Below are 21,422 nucleotides of genomic sequence, written 5' to 3'. Positions count from 1 at the left end.
ATTAAAAGGAGGCCTTAATATCCCTTAGTTTCCATTAGGACCCCGCTGCCACGGGAGGGTAGGACAAAAGATGTCATGCAAGTTCTTTTCCATAAGCACGTATGAGTATATTCGGAATACATGCCTACATTACATTGATGAATTGGAGCTAGTTCTGTGTCACCCTATGTTATGATTGTTACATGATGAACCGCATCCGGCATAATTCTCCATCACCGATCCAATGCCTATGAGATTTTCACATATTGTTCTCCGCTTATTTACTTTTCCGTTGCTACTGTTACAATCACTACAAAACCCAAAAATATTACTTTTGCTACCGTACTGTTACTTCCATATTACTTTGCTACTAAATACTTTGCTGCAGATATTAAGTTATCCAGGTGTGGTTGAATTGACAACTCAGCTGCTAATACTTGAGAATATTCTTTGGCTCCCCTTGTGTCGAATCAATAAATTTGGGTTGAATACTCTACCCTCGAAAACTGTTGCGATCCCCTATACTTGTGGGTTATCAAGACTATTTTCTGGCGCCGTTGCCGGGGAGCATAGCTCTATTCTTTGAGTCACTTGGGATTTATATCAGCTGGTCACTATGAAGAACTTGAAAGACGCGAAAACAACAATTTATCCCTCAAGTACGAGGGGAGGTAAGGAACTGACATCTAGCTCTGCACTTGATTCACCTTCTGTTTTGAGTAAGCTTGCGACACCTAAACCCGCTTCTGCTATTCGTTCTGATATGTCGCATGTTATTGATGATGCCACTTCTGCTATGCATGATACTTATGATGAAACTACTTCTATGCTCGATACTACTGTGCCACTTGGTGAATTTCTTGATGAACAACTTGCTAGGGCTAGAGAGAATGAAATTATTGAAACTGATAATATCGATGAAAGTGATGATGAAGACTCTCCCCCTAATAAATATGAATTGCCTGTTGTTCCTGAGGGTTATGTTCTGGAAGAAGGAGCTGCTAGAGCTATTTTAGCTTGCAATGATAGATATGATCTAAAGAGGTTATTAGCTAAATGGAAGCAGCGATCTCTTAATGCTAGAATTAAACCTGACCCTGCTTTTGCTACTTCACCTATCTGTGTTACTGATAAGGATTATGAATTCTCTATTGATCCTGATATAATTACTTTGGTTGAATCTGATCCTTTTCATGGCTATGAATCTGAAACTGTTGTGGCACATCTTACTAAATTAAATGATATAGCCACCCTGTTCACTAATGATGAGAGAACTCGCTACTTTTATATCCTTCAAAATTTTCCGTTCTCATTAAAGGGTGATGCTAAGATATGGTTTAATTCTCTTGATCCTGGTTGTGTGCGTAGTCCCCAGGATATGATTTATTACTTCTCTGCTGAATATTTCCCTGCTCATAAGAAACAAGTTGCTTTAAGGGAAATATATAATTTTGTGCAAATTGAAGAAGAGAGTCTCCCACAAGCTTGGGGGAGGCTTCTCCAATTACTTAATGCTTTGCCTGATCCTCCTCTCAAGAAAAATGAAATACTTGATATCTTTTATAATGGACTAACCGATGCTTCCAGAGATTACCTGGATAGTTGTGCTGGTTCTGTTTTCAGGGAAAGAACACTGGATGAAGCTGTAATTCTATTGAATAATATGTTGACAAATGAAAATAATTGGACACTTCCTGAGCCAGCTCCTGAGCCAATTCCTAAGCCTATTCCTAAACCAACTCCGAAGAAAAGAGGTGTTCTATTTCTCATTCCTGAAGATATGCAAGAGGCAAAGAAATCTATGAAAGAAAAAAGTATAAAAGCTGAAGATGTTAAGAATTTACCTCCTATTGAAGAAATACATGGTCTTAATTTACCGCCTGTTGAAGAAACATATGATCTTAATCCATTACCTATTGAAGAAACTCATGGTCTTGATAACCCGACACGGGTAGTAAAGGTAAATTCTCTCTATAGATATGATAAAGCTGAAATCTCTCCTACTAAAATTGCTAGCCAATGCTTGGATGAGTTTGATAACTTTATGGTTAAGCAAGAAGATTTCAATGCTTATTTTGGTAGACAATTAAAACAAAATGCTTATATGATCGAACACTTAGGTGATTATATGTCTAATGTTAAAGGTGAACTTAAAATCATTAGTAAACATGCTTCTATAGTTACCACTCAAGTAGAACAAGTACTTAAAGCTCAAAATGATTTGCTCAATGAATTAAATAGTAAGAATAATGACTATGCTGTTAGAGTGGCTACTAGAACTGGTAAAATGACTCAGGAACCTTTGTATCCTGAAGGCCATCCTAAGAGAATTGAGCAAGATTCTCAGAGAAATAATATTGATACACCTAGTCCTTCTAAAAAGAAGAAAAAGAAAAATGATAGGACTTTGCATGCTTCTAGCGAACCTATTGCTGAAACACCTGAGAATCCAAATGATATTTCTATTTCTGATGCTGAAACACAATCTGGTAATGAACATGAACCTAGTGATAATGTTAATGATGATGTTCATGATGATGCTCAACGTAGTAATGATAATGATGTAGAAATTGAACCTGTTGTTGATCTTGATAACCCACAATCAAAGAATCAACGTTATGATAAGAGAGACTTTGTTGCTAGGAAACATGGTAAAGAAAGAGAACCATGGGTTCAGAAACCCATGCCTTTTCCTCCCAAACCATCCAAGAAAAAGGATGATGAGGATTTTGAGCGCTTTGCTGAAATGATTAGACCTATCTTCTTGCGTATGTGATTAACTGATATGCTCAAAATGAATCCTTATGCTAAGTATATGAAAGAAATTGTTACGAATAAAAGAAAGATACCGGAAGCTGAAATTTCCACCATGCTTGCTAATTATACTTTTAAGGGTGGAATACCAAAGAAACTTGGAGATCCAGGAGTACCCACTATACCATGCTCCATTAAAAGAAACTATGTTAAAACTGCTTTATGTGATCTTGGAGCCGGTGTTAGTGTTATGCCTCTTTCTTTATATCGTAGACTTGATTTGAATAAGTTGACGCCTACTGAAATATCTTTGCAAATGGCTGATAAATCAACTGCTATACCTGTCGGCATTTGTGAGGATGTGCCTGTTGTGGTTGCAAACGTTACTATTTTAACGGACTTTGTTATTCTTGATATTCCCAAGGACGATAGTATGTCTATTATTCTTGGAAGACCATTTTTGAATACTGCAGGGGCTGTTATTGATTGCAACAAAGGCAATGTCACTTTTCATGTTAATGGTAATGAGCATACGGTACACTTTCCGAGGAAACAACCTCAAGTTCATAGTATCGATTATCTTTGGAGGTTTTGAATTTCCTCTTCCTACTGTCAAGAAGAAATATGATATTCTTATTATTGGGGATGTGCATATCCCCGTTGAGGTAACATAGTGTTATTCGAAATTTCTCCGGTTTCATGTTATTCAGAATGAGTTTGTTAACAAGACTTGATCAACCTTGTTAGTGGATTCCTTTTGATGAGCATGAGATGGATGAAACTAGAAGGCACAACCTTCTGTACCCTCCTTCTACTTTCTGTTATTTAGTTGAAGTAAAGTAAAAATAGTATTTTTCTGTCTGTTTTCTGATTTATCCGTGCTATATAAAAATACCCCGAAAATAAAAGTTCTCCAAATGCCCTGAAAATGGAATATGATTTTTTCTGGAATATTTGAGAATATCTGGCACTGAGAACACAGCAGGGGGAGCAAGCACCTGGCCACGAGGGTCCAGGGCATGCCCACCCCTACAAGGCGCGCCCCCCTACCTCGTGGGCCCATGGTGGCCCCCCTCCACTTATTCCTGCACCCACACACTCCTTCTTCCTCCTAAAAAAATCACCATCCAGCTCAAGCACGAGTTCTAGCTCATTTTGCTGCGATTTTCGATCTCCTTGCTCAAAGCACCTCTCACAAAACTGCTTGGGGGGATTGTTCCTTGGTATGTGACTCCTCCATTGGTCCAATTAGTTTTTGTTCTATTGCTTTATTCATTGCAAATTTGTGCTGCCTAGGTGACCATGTTCTTGAGCTTGCATGTCAAATTTATATGGTTCCAAGTAGTTCTAATGCATGATATAGTCTCTAGGCACTTGTAGGAGTAGTTGTTATCAATTTTGTTGAGCTTGGTTCACTTTTGTTTGAAGTTACTAAAAATTTCAGAATTTTTCAGAAAATAATGAAGAGATTTTTTAGGGGCTCATCGAGCCGAAGCTCGAAGGAAAAGCAGAGTGAAGAAGCACAGAGGCCCAAATATAATTTGCCTCGCACCGCGGAGGTTCGGCCATGTGAATAGCCTTCCGATGACTTCTTGAGAGCAGTCGTGATATATAATGATTTTTATGAATTGGCTGAGAATGCAGGCCTCACCGACTTCCTCCGCAACCAATGCGAATAGTATCTCTTACTCACCAATACTTTTGTGCAAAACATCTACTATTATCCTAAGGAATCACCTCCTTCAGTAGAGTTTCATTTATATGATGTGGTTAAGAAGATGCCACTAGATGAATTTTGCAAGGTTTGCAGAATACCTTTTGAGGGTAGTTTAGAGGAACCACATCGTAAAGATGTGGACGGGTTTATTGACACTATTACAGTGGGGGAAACCAGGAAGGTTTCCGATGCAAGAATCACTAGCATACATTTTCCTGTTTTATGCTACTTTGCCATATTTGCTAGTCGTTGCTTAATTGGTCGCGGAAACTGCAGAAACCTTAGTGTTCCTGATATCATCATTTTGTTCCATGGTTTATTCTGCGATAACACTGTTAGTATGGGCGGTATTATTGCTAAACGGTTAGGTTTGAACCATACAAAGGGCCCCATCTTTGGAGGTATTTACACTTCACGCCTTGCTGCACATTATAACATACCTATTAGGCACTATGAAAAAAGAAGAAAAATTGCTGCCCAATGCTTATTTAGATTATAAGTGTATGGTAGCGCATGACTTTATTGTTAAGAATAGGGAAGGGGCGCTTAAATACAAATTGTTCTTTGATAAACATCACCCTGAGACTATTACCTTGCCCGCTCCTTCCTTGTTTGATTTATCTGCAGGCCAGTATCTCGTTCCGCTGGCGGCCATTCACGCCTACCGGAACCCTACACCAGCCACGGAGCCGGAACCACAATTTGAACCTCCACGACAGTCTAATTACCAGTGGGATCCGGAGATGATTTCCAACCAGTGGCAGTCAGAGTCTTCTTCATCTCAGAACGACCCCAGCTACAACTATGGATATCCGCCAGGCTATCCGTGGCAATAGACCAACTTAGGCCAAAAGCCTAAGCTTGGGGGAGTACGTATTTCCCACCGACATTACATTCATGTTCACACACTCATTGCTAGATTTCGGTGCTCATACTCTTTCACTGTAATATCCATGCTAGTTTATTTTATTTTTCTTGCTTTCTTCTTGTGTGTTTGATAAACCTTAAGAAAAACAAAAAAAATTTAGTGTAGCTTTTAGTTAGTTTACTTTTCTTGCTGTAGTAGTAATAATTAAAAGAAAACCCAAAAATATTTCCTGTTCTTCTTTTGCTTGTTGGGAGCTTTCCCGTGAAAATAGTTTTATTTCTTTTCTTTGGGGTCTATAGGAGAAAGACCATAATTAAATTGTTAAAGTGGCTCATATATGCATTATTGTTGATTTAACCAAGAGCCCATATTGCCTTGTCTTCTCCTGTTTATTGAATGCTCACAAATTCTAGCTTAGTCCAATGCACGTGCACTCTTATTATTATTCACATCGTTCGGTCGTGCAAGTGAAAGGCAATTATGACGATATATGATGGACTAACTGAGATGAGAAAAGCTGGTATGAACTCGACCTCTCTTGTTTTTGTAAATATGATCAGTTCATCGTTCCTGATTCAGCTTATTATGAATAAACATGTTTGCAATGACAATTAGAGATTATAGTTGCTCATGCCATGCTTGATTAGCTATGAGTTATAATGGTTTACCTTGCGTGCCAACATGCTATTAAAATGGTTGTGATGTGGTATAGTAGGGTGGTATCCTCCTTTGAATGGTCTAAGTGACTCGACTTGGCACATGTTCACACATGTAGTTGAAACAAATCAACATAGCCTTCACGATATTTATCTTCATGGTGGATTATATCCTACTCATGCTTGTACTCAATGTCTATTAATTTTAATGCATGTTCATGACTGTTGTCGCTCTCTAGTTGGTCGCTTCCCAGTCTTTTGCTAGCCTTCACTTGAACTAAGCGGGAATACTGCTTGTGCATCCAATCCCTTAAACCCCAAAGTTATTCCATATGAGTCCATTATACCTTCCTATATGCGGTATCTACCTGCCGTTCCAAGTAAATTTGTATGTGCCAAACTCTAAACCTTCAAATGAAATTCTGTTTTGTATGCTCGAATAGCTCATGCATCAACTAGGGCTGTCCGTATCTTCCATGCTAGGCGGGTTATTCTCAAGAGGAGTGGAATCCGCTCCTCATTCACGAGAAAATGGTTGGTCACCGGGATGCCCAGTCCCATGCTTTATGCAAACTAAATCAAAATAATTGCAAACAAAACTCCCCGGGGCTGTTGCTAGTTGGAGGCACTCGTTGTTTCGAGCAAGCCATGGATTGATGCTTGTTGGTGGAGGGGGAGTATAAACTTTACCATTCTATTTGCGAACCGCCTATAATGTGTGTAGCATGGAAGATATCGCCATCTCTTGGTTGTTATGTTGACAATGAAAGTATGCCGCTCAAAATATTATTTATCTCTATTTCAAAATCGAGCTCTGGCACCTCTACAATTCCCTGCTTCCCTCTGCGAAGGGCCTATCTATTTACTTTCATGTTGAATCATCACCCTCTTATTAAAAAGCACTAGCTGGAGAGCACTGCTATCATTTGCATTCATTACTATTAATTTATATTGGGTATGACTATGACTGGATCTCTTTTACCATGAATTACAATGTCTAGTCAGTCCTTGATCTTTAAAGGTGCTCTGCATTTATGTTTTGCGGTCTCAGAAAGGGCTAGCGAGATACCATCTTGTTATATCATATCATGATCGTTTTGAGAAAGTGTTGTCATCCGAGATTTATTATTATTGCTCGCTAGTTGATTATGCCATTGATATGAGTAAACATGAGACCTAAGAGTTATTGCGAATGTGGTTAGTTATAATCTTTGCTGAAAACTTGAATGCTGGCTTTACATATTTACAACAACAAGAGCAAACAGAGTTTGTAAAAGTTTTTCTTTATCACTTTTAGTTTATCAACTGAATTGCTTGAGGACAAGCAAAGGTTTAAGCTTGGGGGAGTTGATACGTCTCCGTCGTATCTACCTTTCCAAACACTTTTGTCCTTGTTTTGGACTCTAACTTGCATGATTTGAATGGAACTAACCCGGACTGATGCTGTTTTCAGCAGAATTTCCATGGTGTTATTTATGTGCAGAAACAAAAGTTCTCGGAATGACCTGAAACTCCACGGAACATCTTTTTGAAAATATTAAAAATACTGGAAGAAAAATCCACGTCAGGGTGCCCACACCCTGTCCACGAGGGTGGGGGCGCGCCCCCCTGCCTCGTGGGCCCCCTGACGCTCTACCGACCTCAACTCGAACTCCATATATTCAGTTTCGGGGAGAAAAAAATCAGAGAGAAGGATTCATCGCGTTTTACGATATGGAGCCGCCGCCAAGCCCTAAAACCTCTCGGGAGGGCCGATCTGGAGTCCGTTCGGGGCTCCGGAGAGGGGGATTCGTCGCCGTTGTCATCATCAACCATCCTCCATCACCAATTTCATGATGCTCACCGCCGTGCGTGAGTAATTCCATCGTAGGCTTGCTGGACGGTGATGGGTTGGATGAGATCTATCATGTAATCGAGTTAGTTTTGTTAGGGTTTGATCCCTAGTATCCACTATGTTCTGAGATTGATGTTGCTATGACTTTGCTATGCTTAATGCTTGTCACTAGGGCCCGAGTGCCATGATTTCAGATCTGAACCTATTATGTTTTCATGAATATATGTGAGTTCTTGATCCTATCTTGCAAGTCTATAGTCACCTATTATGTGTTATGATCCGGCAACCCCGAAGTGACAATAATCGGGACCACTCCCGGTGATGACCATAGTTTGAGGAGTTCATGTATTCACTATGTGTTAATGCTTTGGTCTGGTACTCTATTAAAAGGAGGCCTTAATATTCCTTAGTTTCCATTAGGACCCCGCTGCCACGGGAGGGTAGGACAAAAGATGTCATGCAAGTTCTTTTCCATAAGCACGTATGACTATATTCGAAATACATGCCTACATTACATTGATGAATTGGAGCTAGTTCTGTGTCACCCTATGTTATGATTGTTCAATGATGAACCGCATCCGGCATAATTCTCCATCACCGATCCAATGCCTACGAGCTTTTCACATATTGTTCTCCGCTTATTTACTTTTCCGTTGCTACTGTTACAATCACTACAAAACCCAAAAATATTACTTTTGCTACCGTACTATTACTTCCATATTACTTTGCTACTAAATACTTTGCTGCAGATATTAAGTTATCCAGGTGTGGTTGAATTGACAACTCAGCTGCTAATACTTGAGAATATTCTTTGGCTCCCCTTGTGTCGAATCAATAAATTTGGGTTGAATACTCTACCCTCGAAAACTGTTGCGATCCCCTATACTTGTGGGTTATCAGTTTTCCTGCCCCGACCCACATTTTGGTGGTTATTTTGCGGGTCGAGGCGGGATGCGGGGCTGCTAGGGATGCTCTTAGAGCAACTCTAGCAGACCCCGCAAAATGCCCGGCCCGCAAAAATTCTGGCGAGTATGCGGGCTCGGGCCAATTTTCCGGCCAGAACAGAGCCCGCATACTCGCTCGGCCCGCAAAATTTTTTGCCGCAGCCCGCAAACCGCACGCCTAGAGCACTATAAGTGCGGTTCCGCGACCCTTTTGCGGGTCCAAACCCTATCCCCCTGATACGTCTCCAACGTATCTATAATTTTTGATTGCTTCATGCTATATTCTATTTTGGATGATTAATGGGATTTGTTATACACTTTATATTATTTTTGGGACTAACCTATTAACCGGAGGCCCAGCCCAAATTGCTGTTTTTTTGCCTATTTCAGTGTTTCGCAGAAAAAGAATATCAAACGGAGTCCAAACGGAATGAAACCTTCGGGAACGTGATTTTTGGAACAAACGTGATCCAGAGGACTTGGACTCTACGTCAAGAAAGCAACCAAGAGGGCACGAGGTAGGGGGGCGTGCCTACCCCCCCTGGGCGCGCCCTCCACCCTCATGGGGCCCACGTTGCTCCACCGACGTACTTCTTCCTCCTATATATACCTACGTACCCCCAAACCAACAGAAGCATCCACGAAAACCTAATTCCACCGCCGCAACCTTCTGTACCCGTGAGATCCCATCTTGGGGCATTTTCCGGCGTCCTGCCGGAGGGGGCATTGATCACGAAGGGCTTCTACATCAACACCATAGCCTCTCCGATGATGTGTGAGTAGTTTACCTCAGACCTTCGGGTCCATAGTTATTAGCTAGATGGCTTCTTCTCTCTCTTTGGATCTCAATACAAAGTTCTCCACGATTCTCGTGGAGATCTATTCGATGTAATCTTCTTTTGCGGTGTGTTTGTTGAGACCGATGAATTGTTGGTTTATGATCAAGTTTATCTATGAACAATATTTGAATCTTCTCTGAATTCTTTTATGTATGATTGGTTATCTTTGCAAGTCTCTTCGAATTATCAGTTTGGTTTGGCCTACTAAATTGATCTTTCTTGCAATGGAAGAAGTTCTTAGCTTTGGGTTCAATCTTGCGGTGTCCTTTCCCAGTGACAGCAGGGGCAGCAAGGCACGTATTGTATTGTTACCATCGAGGATAACAAGATGGGGTTTATATCATATTGCATGAGTTTATCCCTCTACATCATGTCATCTTGCTTAAAGCGTTACTCTATTCTTATGAACTTAATACTCTAGATGCATGCTGGATAGCGGTCGATGTGTGGAGTAATAGTAGTAGATGCAGGCAGGAGTCGGTCTACTTGTCTCGGACGTGATGCCTCTATACATGATCATACCTAGATATTCTCATAACTATGCTCAATTCTATCAATTGCTCAACAGTAATTTGTTCACCACCGTAATACTTATGCTCTCGAGAGAAGCCACTAGTGAAACCTATGGCCCCCGGGTCTATTTTCCATCATATTAATCTTCCAACACTTTGCTATTTTTATTTCCTTTTATTTTACTTTGCATCTTTATTATAAAAATACCAAAAATATTATCTTATCATATCTATCAGATCTCACTTTCATAAGTGACCGTGAAGGGATTGACAACCCCTTTATTGCGTTGGTTGCGAGGTTTTTATTTGTTTGTGTAGGTGCGAGGGACTTGTGCGTGGCCTCCTACTGGATTGATACCTTGGTTCTCAAAAACTAAGGGAATACTTACGCTGCTTTACTGCATCACCCATTCCTCTTCAAGGGAAAACCAACGCAGTGCTCAAGAGGTAGCACCCCCCGCCGCCGCGAGCCACCCGATTCCCCTTTCTCCTCTCCCAATTTCTCGCCGCCGGCGACCCTCCGCCCCGCCTCCAGCCGCCATGTGGGGGCGAATGTGGAGCTCCGGACGCGGCTCCGGCAGCAGATCCGGCCGCGAGAGGGACCCGGAGCGCGAGCGGCACGTCCGGTCCGACGGCGCGAGGAAGCGCGGCGCGAGGAAGTGGACCAACCGCGGGCTTTCGCCGCCGGCGAGCTTCGACCGCCGCGAGACGGTGGAGTACGACCGCCGGCGCGCGTTGTTCTCCTCCGCGCGTTCTTTGTAGGTCGGATCCTCCTCCTCCTCCGCTGCAGGCTTCCTCCCGTTGAAGAGGGAGTGGTCGGACGAGGAGGAGGAGCCGGAGCCGTCGGCGCCGTTCGCTCGGCCGGTGAAGGAGGAGCCCGAAGAGCCCGCTCCGCTCGGCCGCCGCAGATTCCACTATTAAGAAACCTATGGGAAGAATTAATGATGTTCTTATTGTTGCAAATAGGAATTATGTGCCCGTAGATTTTATTGTTCTTGATATAGATTGCAATCCTTCATCTCCTATTATTCTTGATAGACCTTTTTCTTAGAACGATTGGTGCAATCATTGACATGAAGGAAGGCAATATTAGATTCCAATTTCCGTTAAGGAAAGGCATGGAACACTTCCCTAGAAACAAAATAAAATTACCTTATGAATCTATTATGAGAGTCATTTATGGATTGCCTTCCAAAGACGGCAATACCTAGATTTATCCTTGCTTTTATGCCTAGCTAGGGGCGTTAAACAATAGCGCTTGTTGGAGGAAACCCAATTTTATTTTTAGTTTTTTGCTTTTTGCTTCTGTTTAGGAATAAATATTTGATCTAGCCTCTGGTTAGATTTGTTTTTATGTTTTAATTAGTGTTTGTGCCAAGTTAAACTATAGGATCTTCTTGGATAATAGTTATTTGATCTTGCTGAAAATTCCAGAAACTTTCTGTTCACGAAAACAATTGTTAAAAATTATCAGAACGTGATATAATATTGATTCCAATTGCAGCAGATCAATAAACAAATTATTTAGGTCTTCCTATTTTGGCTGCATTTTTAGAGTTCCATACGTTTGCGTTAGTTACAGATTACTACAGACTGTTCTGTTTTTGACAGATTCTGTTTTTCGTGTGTTGTTTGCTTATTTTGATGAATCTATGGCTAGTAAAATAGTTTATAAACCATAGATAAGTTGGAATACAGTAGGTTTAACACCCATATAAATAAAGAATGAGTTCATTACAGTACCTTGAAGTGGTGTTTTGTTTTCTTTCGCTAAAGGAGCTCACGAGATTTTCTGCTAAGTTTTGTGTTGTGAAGTTTTCAAGTTTTGGGTAAAAGATTTGATGGATTATAGAACAAGGAGCGGCAAGATCCTAAGCTTGGGGATTCCCATGGCACCCCAAGATAATCTAAGGACACAAACAAGCCAAAGCTTGGGGATGCCCCGGAAGGCATCCCCTCTTTCGTCTACTTCCATCGGAAACTTTACTTGGAGCTATATTTTTATTCACCACATGATATGTGTTTTGCTTGGAGTGTCTTGTATTATTTGAGTCTTTATTTGTTAGTTTATCACAATCATACTTTCTGTACACACCTTTTGAGAGAGACACACTTGATTCGGAATTTATTAGAATATTCTATGTGCTTCACTTATATCTTTTGAGCTATATAGTTTTTGCTCTAGTGCTTCACTTATATCTTTTAGAGCACGGTGGTGGATTTGTTTTATAGAAACTATTGTTATCTCATGCTTCATTAGATTATTTTGACAGTCCTACCAAACAGCGTGGTAATTTGCTTTAATTATGATAGGCATTCAAGATTAGTAAAAAATTATCTTATGAGTGTGTTGAATACTATGAGAAGTTGGATGCTTGATAATTGTTTTGAGACATAAAGATGGTGATATTAGAGTCATGCTAGTTGAGTAGTTGTGGATTTGAGAAATATTTGCGTTAAATTTTGTGATTCCCGTAGCATGCAAGTATGGTGAACAGTTATGTGATGAAGTCGGAGCATGATTTATATATTGATTGTCTTCCTTATGAGTGGCGGTCGGGGACGAGCGATGGTCTTTTCCTACCAATCTATCCCCCTAGGAGCATGCGCGTAATACTTTGCTTTGATAACTTGTAGTTTTTTGCAATAAATATATGAGTTCTTTATGACTAATGTTGAGTCCATGGATTATACGCACTCTCATCCTTCCACCATTGCTATCCTCTCTAATACCGCGCACTTTTCGTCGGTATCATACACCCATCATATACCTTCCTCAAAACAGCCACCATACCTACCTATCATGGCATTTCCATAGCCATTCCGAGATATATTGCCATGCAACTTACCACTGTTACGTTTATTATGACACGCTCCATCATTGTCATATTGCTTTGCATGATCATGTAGTTGACATCGTATTTGTGGCAAAGCCACCGTTCATAATTCTTTCATACATGTCACTCTTGATTCATTGCATATCCCGGTACACCGCCGGAGGCATTCACATAGAGTCATATTGTTGTTCTAAGTATTGAGTTGTAATTGTTGAGTTGTAAGTAAAAAAAAGTATGATGATCATCATTATTAGAGCATTGTCCCAAGTGAGGAAAGGATGATGGAAACTATTGCCCCACAAGTCGGGATGAGACTCCGGACGAAAATAAAATAAAATAAAAAGAGGCCATAAAAAGAAGAGAAAAGGCCCAAATAAAAAATAAAAAAATGAGAGAAAAAGAGAGAAGAGACAATGTTACTATCCTTTTACCACACTTGTGCTTCAAAGTAGCACCATGATCTTCATGATAGAGAGTCTCCTATGATATCACTTTCATATACTAGTGGGAATTTTTCATTATAGAACTTGGCTTGTATATTCCAATGATGGGCTTCCTCAAAATGCCCTAGGTCTTCGTGAGCAAGCGAGTTGGATGCACACCCACTTAGTTTCTTTTGTTGAGCTTTCATATACTTATAGCTCTAGTGCATCCGTTGCATGGCAATCCCAACTCACTCACATTGATATCAATTGATGGGCATCTCCATAGCCCGTTGATACGCCTAGTTGATGTGAGACTATCTTCTCCCTTCTTTGTCTTCTCCACAACCACCATTCTATTCCACATATAGTGCTATATCCATGGCTCACGCTCATCTATTGCGTGAAGATTGAAAAAGTTTGAGAACACCAAAAGTATGAAACAATTGCTTGGCTTGTCATCGGGGTTGTGCATGATTTAAATACTTTGTGTGGTGAAGATAGAGCATAGCCAGACTATATGATTTTGTAGGGATAACTTTCTTTGGCCATGTTATTTTGAGAAGACATGATTGCTTAGTTAGTATGCTTGAAGTATTATTATTTTTATGTCAATATTAAACTTTTATCTTGAATCTTTCGGATCTGAACATTCATATCACAATTAAGATAATTACATTAAAATTTATGCCAAGTAGCATTCCGCATCAAAAAATCTGTTTTTATCATTTACCTACTCGAGGACGAGCAGGAATTAAGCTTGGGGATGCTTGATACATCTCCAACGTATCTATAATTTTTTATTGCTTCATGCTATATTATATTCTATTTTGGATGATTAATGGGATTTGTTATACACTTTATATTATTTTTGGGACTAACTTATTAACCGGAGGCCCAGCCCAAATTGCTGTTTTTTTGCCTATTTCAGTGTTTCGCAGAAAAAGAATATCAAACGGAGTCCAAACGGAATGAAACCTTCGGGAACGTGATTTTTGGAACAAACGTGATCCAGAGGACTTGGACTCTACGTCAAGAAAGCAACCAAGAGGGCACGAGGTAGGGGGGCGTGCCTACCCCCCTGGGCGCGCCCTCCACCCTCATGGGGCCCACGTTGCTCCACCGACGTACTTCTTCCTCCTATATATACCTACGTACCCCCAAACCAACAGAAGCATCCACGAAAACCTAATTCCACCGCCGCAACCTTCTGTACCCGTGAGATCCCATCTTGGGGCCTTTTCCGGCGTCCTGCCGGAGGGGGCATTGATCACGGAGGGCTTCTACATCAACACCATAGCCTCTCCGATGATGTGTGAGTAGTTTACCTCAGACCTTCGGGTCCATAGTTATTAGCTAGATGGCTTCTTCTCTCTCTTTGGATCTCAATACAAAGTTCTCCACGATTCTCGTGGAGATCTATTCGATGTAATCTTCTTTTGCGGTGTGTTTGTGGAGACCGATGAATTGTGGGTTTATGATCAAGTTTATCTATGAACAATATTTGAATATTCTCTGAATTCTTTTATGTATGATTGGTTATCTTTGCAAGTCTCTTCGAATTATCAGTTTGGTTTGGCCTACTAGATTGATCTTTCTTGCATTGGGAGAAGTGCTTAGCTTTGGGTTCAATCTTGCAGTGTCCTTTCCCAGTGACAGCAGGGGCAGCAAGGCACGTATTGTATTGTTGCCATCGAGGATAACAAGATGGGGTTTATATCATATTGCATGAGTTTATCCCTCTACATCATGTCATCTTGCTTAAAGCGTTACTCTGTTCTTATGAACTTAATACTCTAGATGCATGCTGGATAGCGGTCGATGTGTGGAGTAATAGTAGTAGATGCAGGAAGGAGTCGGTCTACTTGTCTCGGACGTGATGCCTATATACATGATCATACCTAGATATTCTCATAACTATGCTCAATTCTATCAATTGCTCAACAGTAATTTGTTCACCCACCGTAATACTTATGCTCTCGATAGAAGCCACTAGTGAAACCTATGGCCCCGGGGTCTATTTTCCATCATATTAATATTCCAACACTTTGCTATTTTTATTGCCTTTTATTTTACTTTGCATCTTTATTATAAAAATACCAATAATATTATCTTATCATATCTATCAGATCTCACTTTCGTAAGTGACCGTGAAGGGATTGACAACCCCTTTATTGCGTTGGTTGCGAGGTTTTTATTTGTTTGTGTAGGTGCGAGGGACTCGTGCGTGGCCTCCTACTGGATTGATACCTTTGCTCTCAAAAACTGAGGGAAATACTTATGCTGCTTTACTGCATCACCCTTTTCTCTTCAAGGGAAAACCAACGCAGTGCTCAAGAGGTAGCACCCCCCACCGCCGCGAGCCACCCGATTCCCCTTTCTCCTCTCCCAATTTCTCGCCGTCGGCGACCCTCCGCCCCGCCTCCAGCCGCCATGTGGGGGCGAATGTGGAGCTCCGGACGCGACTCCGGCAGCAGATCCGGCCGTGAGAGGGACCCGGAGCGCGAGCGGTGCGTCTGGTCCGACGGCGCGAGGAAGCGCGGCGCGAGGAAGTGGACCAACCGCGGGCTTTCGCTGCCGGCGAGCTTCGACCGCCACGAGACGGTGGAGTACGACCGCCGGGGCGCGTCGTTCTCCTCCGTGCGTTCTTCGTACGCCGGATCCTCCTCCTCCTCCGCCGCGGGCTTCCTCCCCGTGAAGAGGGAGTGGTCGGACGAGGAGGAGGAGCCGGAGCCGCCGGCGTCGTTCGCTCGGCCGGTGAAGGAGGAGCCCGCTCCGCTCGGCCGCCGCGGAGTCGTCGGGCCCGAGGACTACGTCGCGGAGTTCGACGCCGTCGCCGCCGCCATCGCCGAGCAGAGCGTGCGCGAGGAGGAGGAGCGCCGGCGCCACGCCGAGGAGCTCGAAGCCCTCGAGTGGCGGCAAGCGGTCGCCGACAACGAGAAGGCTGACGAGTGGCGCGGCATCCGCGCGGAGCAGGCGGAGAAGTACGTCGATCTCTGCAGCTCCGGCGGGGAGGATTGAGCGTCCGGCTCCTCCACGGCGTCGTCCGCCAGTTGCCGCGACCTCGCCGCCGTCAGATCGGACCCCCTAGTACTAGTTTAACGTAGTATGTAGTATAACTATGCTTGTAGTTTGTGATGAACTATGTAGTATGCGCTGAACAATGTAGTATGTGATGAACTATGTTTGTGCAATTTCTCCCGCGAAAGTATTTTTTCAAATTATGCAGGTTTAGATACGGATTCTGCTCGGCCGCGTATGTTTTTGACCCGCAAAAGCGATCTTCGTGAACCCGCAAACGCGTTTTGCGGGTCGTATTTTTGCGGGGTCTGCTAGAGTTGCTCTTAGCGTCGTCTTGTCAGTTTGGAGTGCGAAGTTTCAATGGATGGGTACATTGTGGATTTTATTTCAAAGATGGTATTTTTAAGTTTTGAAAAAATCCCAAAGAATTTTGTGAAAGCTTATACATATTCATGATGTATCTGTAAAATTTCGTTCAAAAAATATTATGATGTGCAAGCTGCACAAAAAAATCCGGGCCCAACAACAAAAAAGAGAGCCCATTTTCATGTATGTATTTGTTTTTTTGTATAAATCACGTATGAAAGTATATTATTATGAAAAAAATTCCTGAACGTTCTTTTTGCATGGCAAGTTTCCTGAAAGTTTTATATATGTATTTGTGTATGTAAAAAAATGTTTTTTTGTGTGATGTCGAAATATGTATTTTTTTTTAATAGTTCACCATGGAGCCCGTCCTTCATTTGCTCTTGTCGACTCAGTTTGTTGCTTTTAGCTTTGTAACAAAGACACGTGATTTCTGATAATGACAATCGGAGGGCCCTCTTTAAAAAAAATAAAAAGCAGACTGCTACATGCCGTCCATCGGTTGCACTAAAAACCAAGTGATAATTAACATGCAAGGAGTGAAGCCAAGTTTCCAGCCGAATACACAGAGACCCATCAAATGTCTACTCCCTCCGTTTCTAACTATAACATGGTTGAAAGGGTTGATAAATGATCAAGAAAAAACTTTTCTATTTTTCATTCTGAAATGTTCTTTTTATTATAATAAAGAGTAGGTGAATCAAGTTACTAATTAAAAAAATTAGTAGAACTTCCTCTTTGGAATAGAAATTGGCTATTTCTAACCCTTGAATTCGGAATATGGGAAAGTCGCCCCGGGTTGGGGGACTAACTATAACATGGTTGAGACATTGCAACGTGGACTATAAACAAACTAAAATGAGTGAGCATACACACTAAAACGCTTATAGATGTATGTGAATCTGAGAAAATAGAGAAAAGCTAAAACATCTTATATGTAGGAATGAAGGGAGTGGTAGCTATAGTAGTGATGCTAACTGAATCTCTCTCGGAACAGACATGCATTTCTAGCGGCTTACCAGGGCCGGCCCTGAGGGGGGGCAGAGGGGGCGGCCGCCCCGGGCCCCCGATGACTAATCACTTTGTTCCCTTACGTTGGGATATTTAGGAAACACTTGTGATTTTTAGGAAAGAATTCTTTCCCATGTTAACAGATTGACTGATTCTTAAAAAGGTCATGGATTATTTTGTATGTTACATATCGACTGATTTTTTGCATGCGTGATGTTTAGGAAATAAGTCTTTTCCATGTAACAGATTGACTGATTCTCAAAAAGGGAAAGAACTATAACAGATCGATTAATTCCGGCCTTACCGCACGCGCGTGGTCTTCTCGTCTTTCTACTTCATCTCTGGAACGAAACAGCGATGCTATTGCCAAGGTCGCCTGCGTCATCTACTTGTGATTTTCGAAGATTCCATTAACCTCCTCTTCAACGCAAATCTCCTCTTTTTAGTCATGTCAGATTGCTCGGTTCGTGAAGTTAATCCTCGTACATATCTCTCTCACACTCTAATTTCTTGTATTGTTTGGGAATAGAAAATGGAAACTGGGGCTTCTGTTCGTGACTAGCAAGCAGAAGCAAAAGCTTGCAATTTTTAATTTCTAGCCATCCAGGTACATCGCTCCATGCCTCTTTCTTACTATTTATATAGTATTCAATCGGCAGTGTTCTTAATTTCTTGTATTGTATGTTTGTGTCCTAACTAGTAGCAAGAATTCTATTAATTTAGCAAGATTTTATCTGGAAAATATCATCTAACAATGAGAAGAAAAAAGAGAACATGCAAATGAGTTTATTGAGTGCCAGAAAAGTACATCTACTAATTCCCCGCAAATAAAGTAAGTACTTCTGCTAGGGTTTTTGAGGAATTAGCTTTAGTTAGTTACTGTTGAATAACAACCTAGCGAAAAGTTATAGGATGATAAAAATATTAGTTGGCACCGAAGGTTAATTCACCTAATGGAAAAAATATACAACTATTGATTAACAAGAGCGACCAAATTTTATGTGAATGATTATGACCCCAGTTTTTCTAAATAGTCGACATGACAAGGCAACATAAGTTCTAGTGTCATGAGTATTCACTTGCATTTGAAATAGAAAAAAAAGTATGTGGGTTTAGGGCCCATTTTGTTATCCAGGACCGGGCCTGCGGCTTACGGCTGACCTACGCTCATTTTTCTTTGGCACCGGGCTTCCCTCTTTTCATTAGTTGGATTACGAAAATACAATATTCAGACAGCAAGAGATACATGAAAAGGGAAATAGAAAGAGCAAGTCCGAGGCATTATCATCAACCAGAAAAGCCTATCAATAGACATATGGCGCACAAATTACCCAGGCACACAGGCCAACAGCAGAGTTACCGCACATTCATGCCGAGAACCAACTCTCTGTCCAACCGGGCAAGCTCAAGCTTCTTGGTGAGGATCTCACGCTCTTTCAGAAGCCCCTCCTTCTCCCGTGCCACCTTCATGGCGAGGTAGGCGGCCTCGAAGCCTTCCAGATGTTTCCCCTCGTTCCATGCCTCCTCCGCCGTCTTGGCTGCGAGCTTCATCCTAACCAGGCAGTCCTCCGCCTTCTCCTGCAGGGCCCTCGCCTCGTCCTGACACTCCAGTAGCCTCTTCTGCACCTCAAATGCCTCCTTGTAGCCCAGAGTGGCCTCGGCCTTGCCTTCGTCGGCGGTGGCCAAGGCGTTGAGTAGGCCATCAAGATATGCTATACCACTCAACATGGTTACTACGTGAGCTATTTATGCACAGGAAAATGCATGCAAAAAGGGAAAACGTTGCTTACCTAGGCCATCCATGGGACTCATCGCTGCCGTCTCCCTCATCGCTACTATTAGGGCGCCCCGCTTGTTGCCCGCCAACCGCTGTTGGTCTTCATGGTCCGGCTGCCTCCCCGCCATCGCCTCCTGAACACGCTCGGCCGGGTGGCTCGGACAGGGTTGCTAGCTAGCTCACTTTGATGGAAGTGGGAGGAGGAGTGGAGGTGGAAGGACTGATGGAGCACTCGTGTTTTATATAGACGTCATACGCGCCGGTGTAGTAGACGAGCCCGGCCTTCGAATTGAATTACCGTGCATAGATGCGGTAGCAACCCAATGTCCCGCGGGCTTTGCACTTGCACTTGCCACTTTGCCAGGCGCAGCATTCACTACTACTACTCCTGCCCAAGAGCAGTAGAATCACTTGCTGGACGCACCTGCCTCCCTGCCTGCCTGGCTCACACCTCACCTCCTCCATGCCTTGTCCAATCAACCTGTCTTCCACTCGTGTTTTCACAAGCAACAGGCTACGGCTAGCTAGGCCTAAAGACAACTTCTCTCAAACCAAGACATATAGTAATTTGCTCACATTAATTCTTCCATTCCACTCCCAATACACTCTCTCACATGCATGCAGCCAATGATAAAGCACGCATGAAGTGTATTAATTTTTCAGTCATGGCACCAACAACAATGGCTTTCAATGCAACCAATGAAAGGTTGCATGCATGCACCTTTCCAAAGCGAGGCCTTATAAAAAGAGACATGCTTGTGATGCTAAGAGGCCTAATAAACCCGGACGAAGGGAGTAGCTAGCTGGGCTCGCCGCTCCATCGCACGTCGACTCTGCCGAACGTGCTGCGTTACCACCGCATAGTGCGTGCCTTGCGCAGCTCCTCGAAGAGACGAGGCCGAGCGGGAGCAGCAGTCGCTTCGAAGTTATTGCATCGATGAATCTGGAGCGTCAGGCCAACTCCACCCTGCGAACCCATCCTGTCAGCGTGCGTTCGTTTGGGGGTAAAACGGATGAACCAGACGGCCCAGCGCGCGGGCGCAAATGGACTTTTGCCCGTTTTCTGTCCGCTTTTGACCTATCCCGACCCAAGTTTTCGCCGCTTTTGGGGTGAAACGGACAGCACACGGACGGGCGGGGCGTCTGCGCGTGTCCTCCCCTGGCCCGCCCGTCGGTGGCACAGGGGCGCCTTTTTCAATCCGCCCACCTCCCTCCCTCCGGCCGCACCGCCTCCACTCTTCTCCGCTCTTCCCCACTCTTCCCTCGCCGCCGCCGCCGCTGCCATTGCAGCTATGCAGCTCGGACGCGCGCTCGCCCAGCCCCTTCCCTCGACGCCCCCGAGCTACCCAACCACGGCCACCTGATTTGCGCACCCGCCGGCCGGATTTGGGGCGGATCCGGTTGGTCTTGAGCTCGCCCGGCTGTGGGAGGCCGCGCCGCGCCATGGACTGGCCGGGCACCGGGCCGGAAGGCCCTGGCAGGGCCGCAAGGCCACATGCAGGCTGTGGCTCCTCCTCTAGCCGCTCGGATCTACACCGTCGATGGTCCGTCGTGTGGCCGCGAGCCGGCTCGAAGTTGCAGTGGCCTACTCGAGTCGCCGGTGACACCGTCGAGGAGGAGCTCCTACCCCAGTTGAAAGCACAAGTGCTCCCTGGGTGATTTTGGTAATTAAGGTCAACATATCTAAAATTGGACTAATAGTTTCATCTAGTATATTTCAGATGAGTTCAACAATGGAGTGGCAAGGACAAGAGGATGTGGACCCCTTCAAAATGCTAAGGACAAAGATTGGCTAAAGCTCAAGACCTCTTCATTTGTATTTTAGTGATCCAAGATCACATTGAGTCCATAGAAAAGCCAATACTATTAAAATGGGATGATGTGT

At 43.1% G+C, this 21,422-nt stretch overlaps 1 protein-coding gene across 1 annotated transcript; it reads right to left on the bottom strand.

Moving 5' to 3' along the window:
- Positions 1-18,930: 18,930 nt before the first annotated feature.
- LOC120968371 (uncharacterized) lies at positions 18,931-19,769 on the bottom strand. The gene is made up of 2 exons (XM_040395065.3): positions 19,551-19,769; positions 18,931-19,472 (listed from the first exon to the last, which is right to left on the bottom strand). Exons 1-2 carry the CDS (start codon positions 19,663-19,665, stop codon positions 19,117-19,119), a joined length of 471 nt encoding a protein of 156 aa, XP_040250999.1. The 5' UTR covers positions 19,666-19,769; the 3' UTR covers positions 18,931-19,116.
- Between the last annotated feature and the right edge of the window lie 1,653 nt (positions 19,770-21,422).

The sequence above is a fragment of the Aegilops tauschii genome, chromosome 7, assembly GCF_002575655.3.
Source record: "Aegilops tauschii subsp. strangulata cultivar AL8/78 chromosome 7, Aet v6.0, whole genome shotgun sequence".
Taxonomy (NCBI): domain Eukaryota; kingdom Viridiplantae; phylum Streptophyta; class Magnoliopsida; order Poales; family Poaceae; genus Aegilops; species Aegilops tauschii.
This window is presented reverse-complemented; position numbering and strand designations above follow the sequence as displayed.

What these genes read in the sequence shown, in the direction of transcription:
- LOC120968371 (XM_040395065.3), bottom strand. Translation starts at nt 19,665, where the DNA reads ATGGCGGGGAGGCAGCCGGACCATGAAGACCAACAGCGGTTGGCGGGC. An exon ending in GAGTCCCATGGATGGCCTAG is followed by an intron (nt 19,473 to 19,550) that starts GTAAGCAACGTT and finishes TGAGTGGTATAG; the next exon opens with CATATCTTGATGGCCTACTC.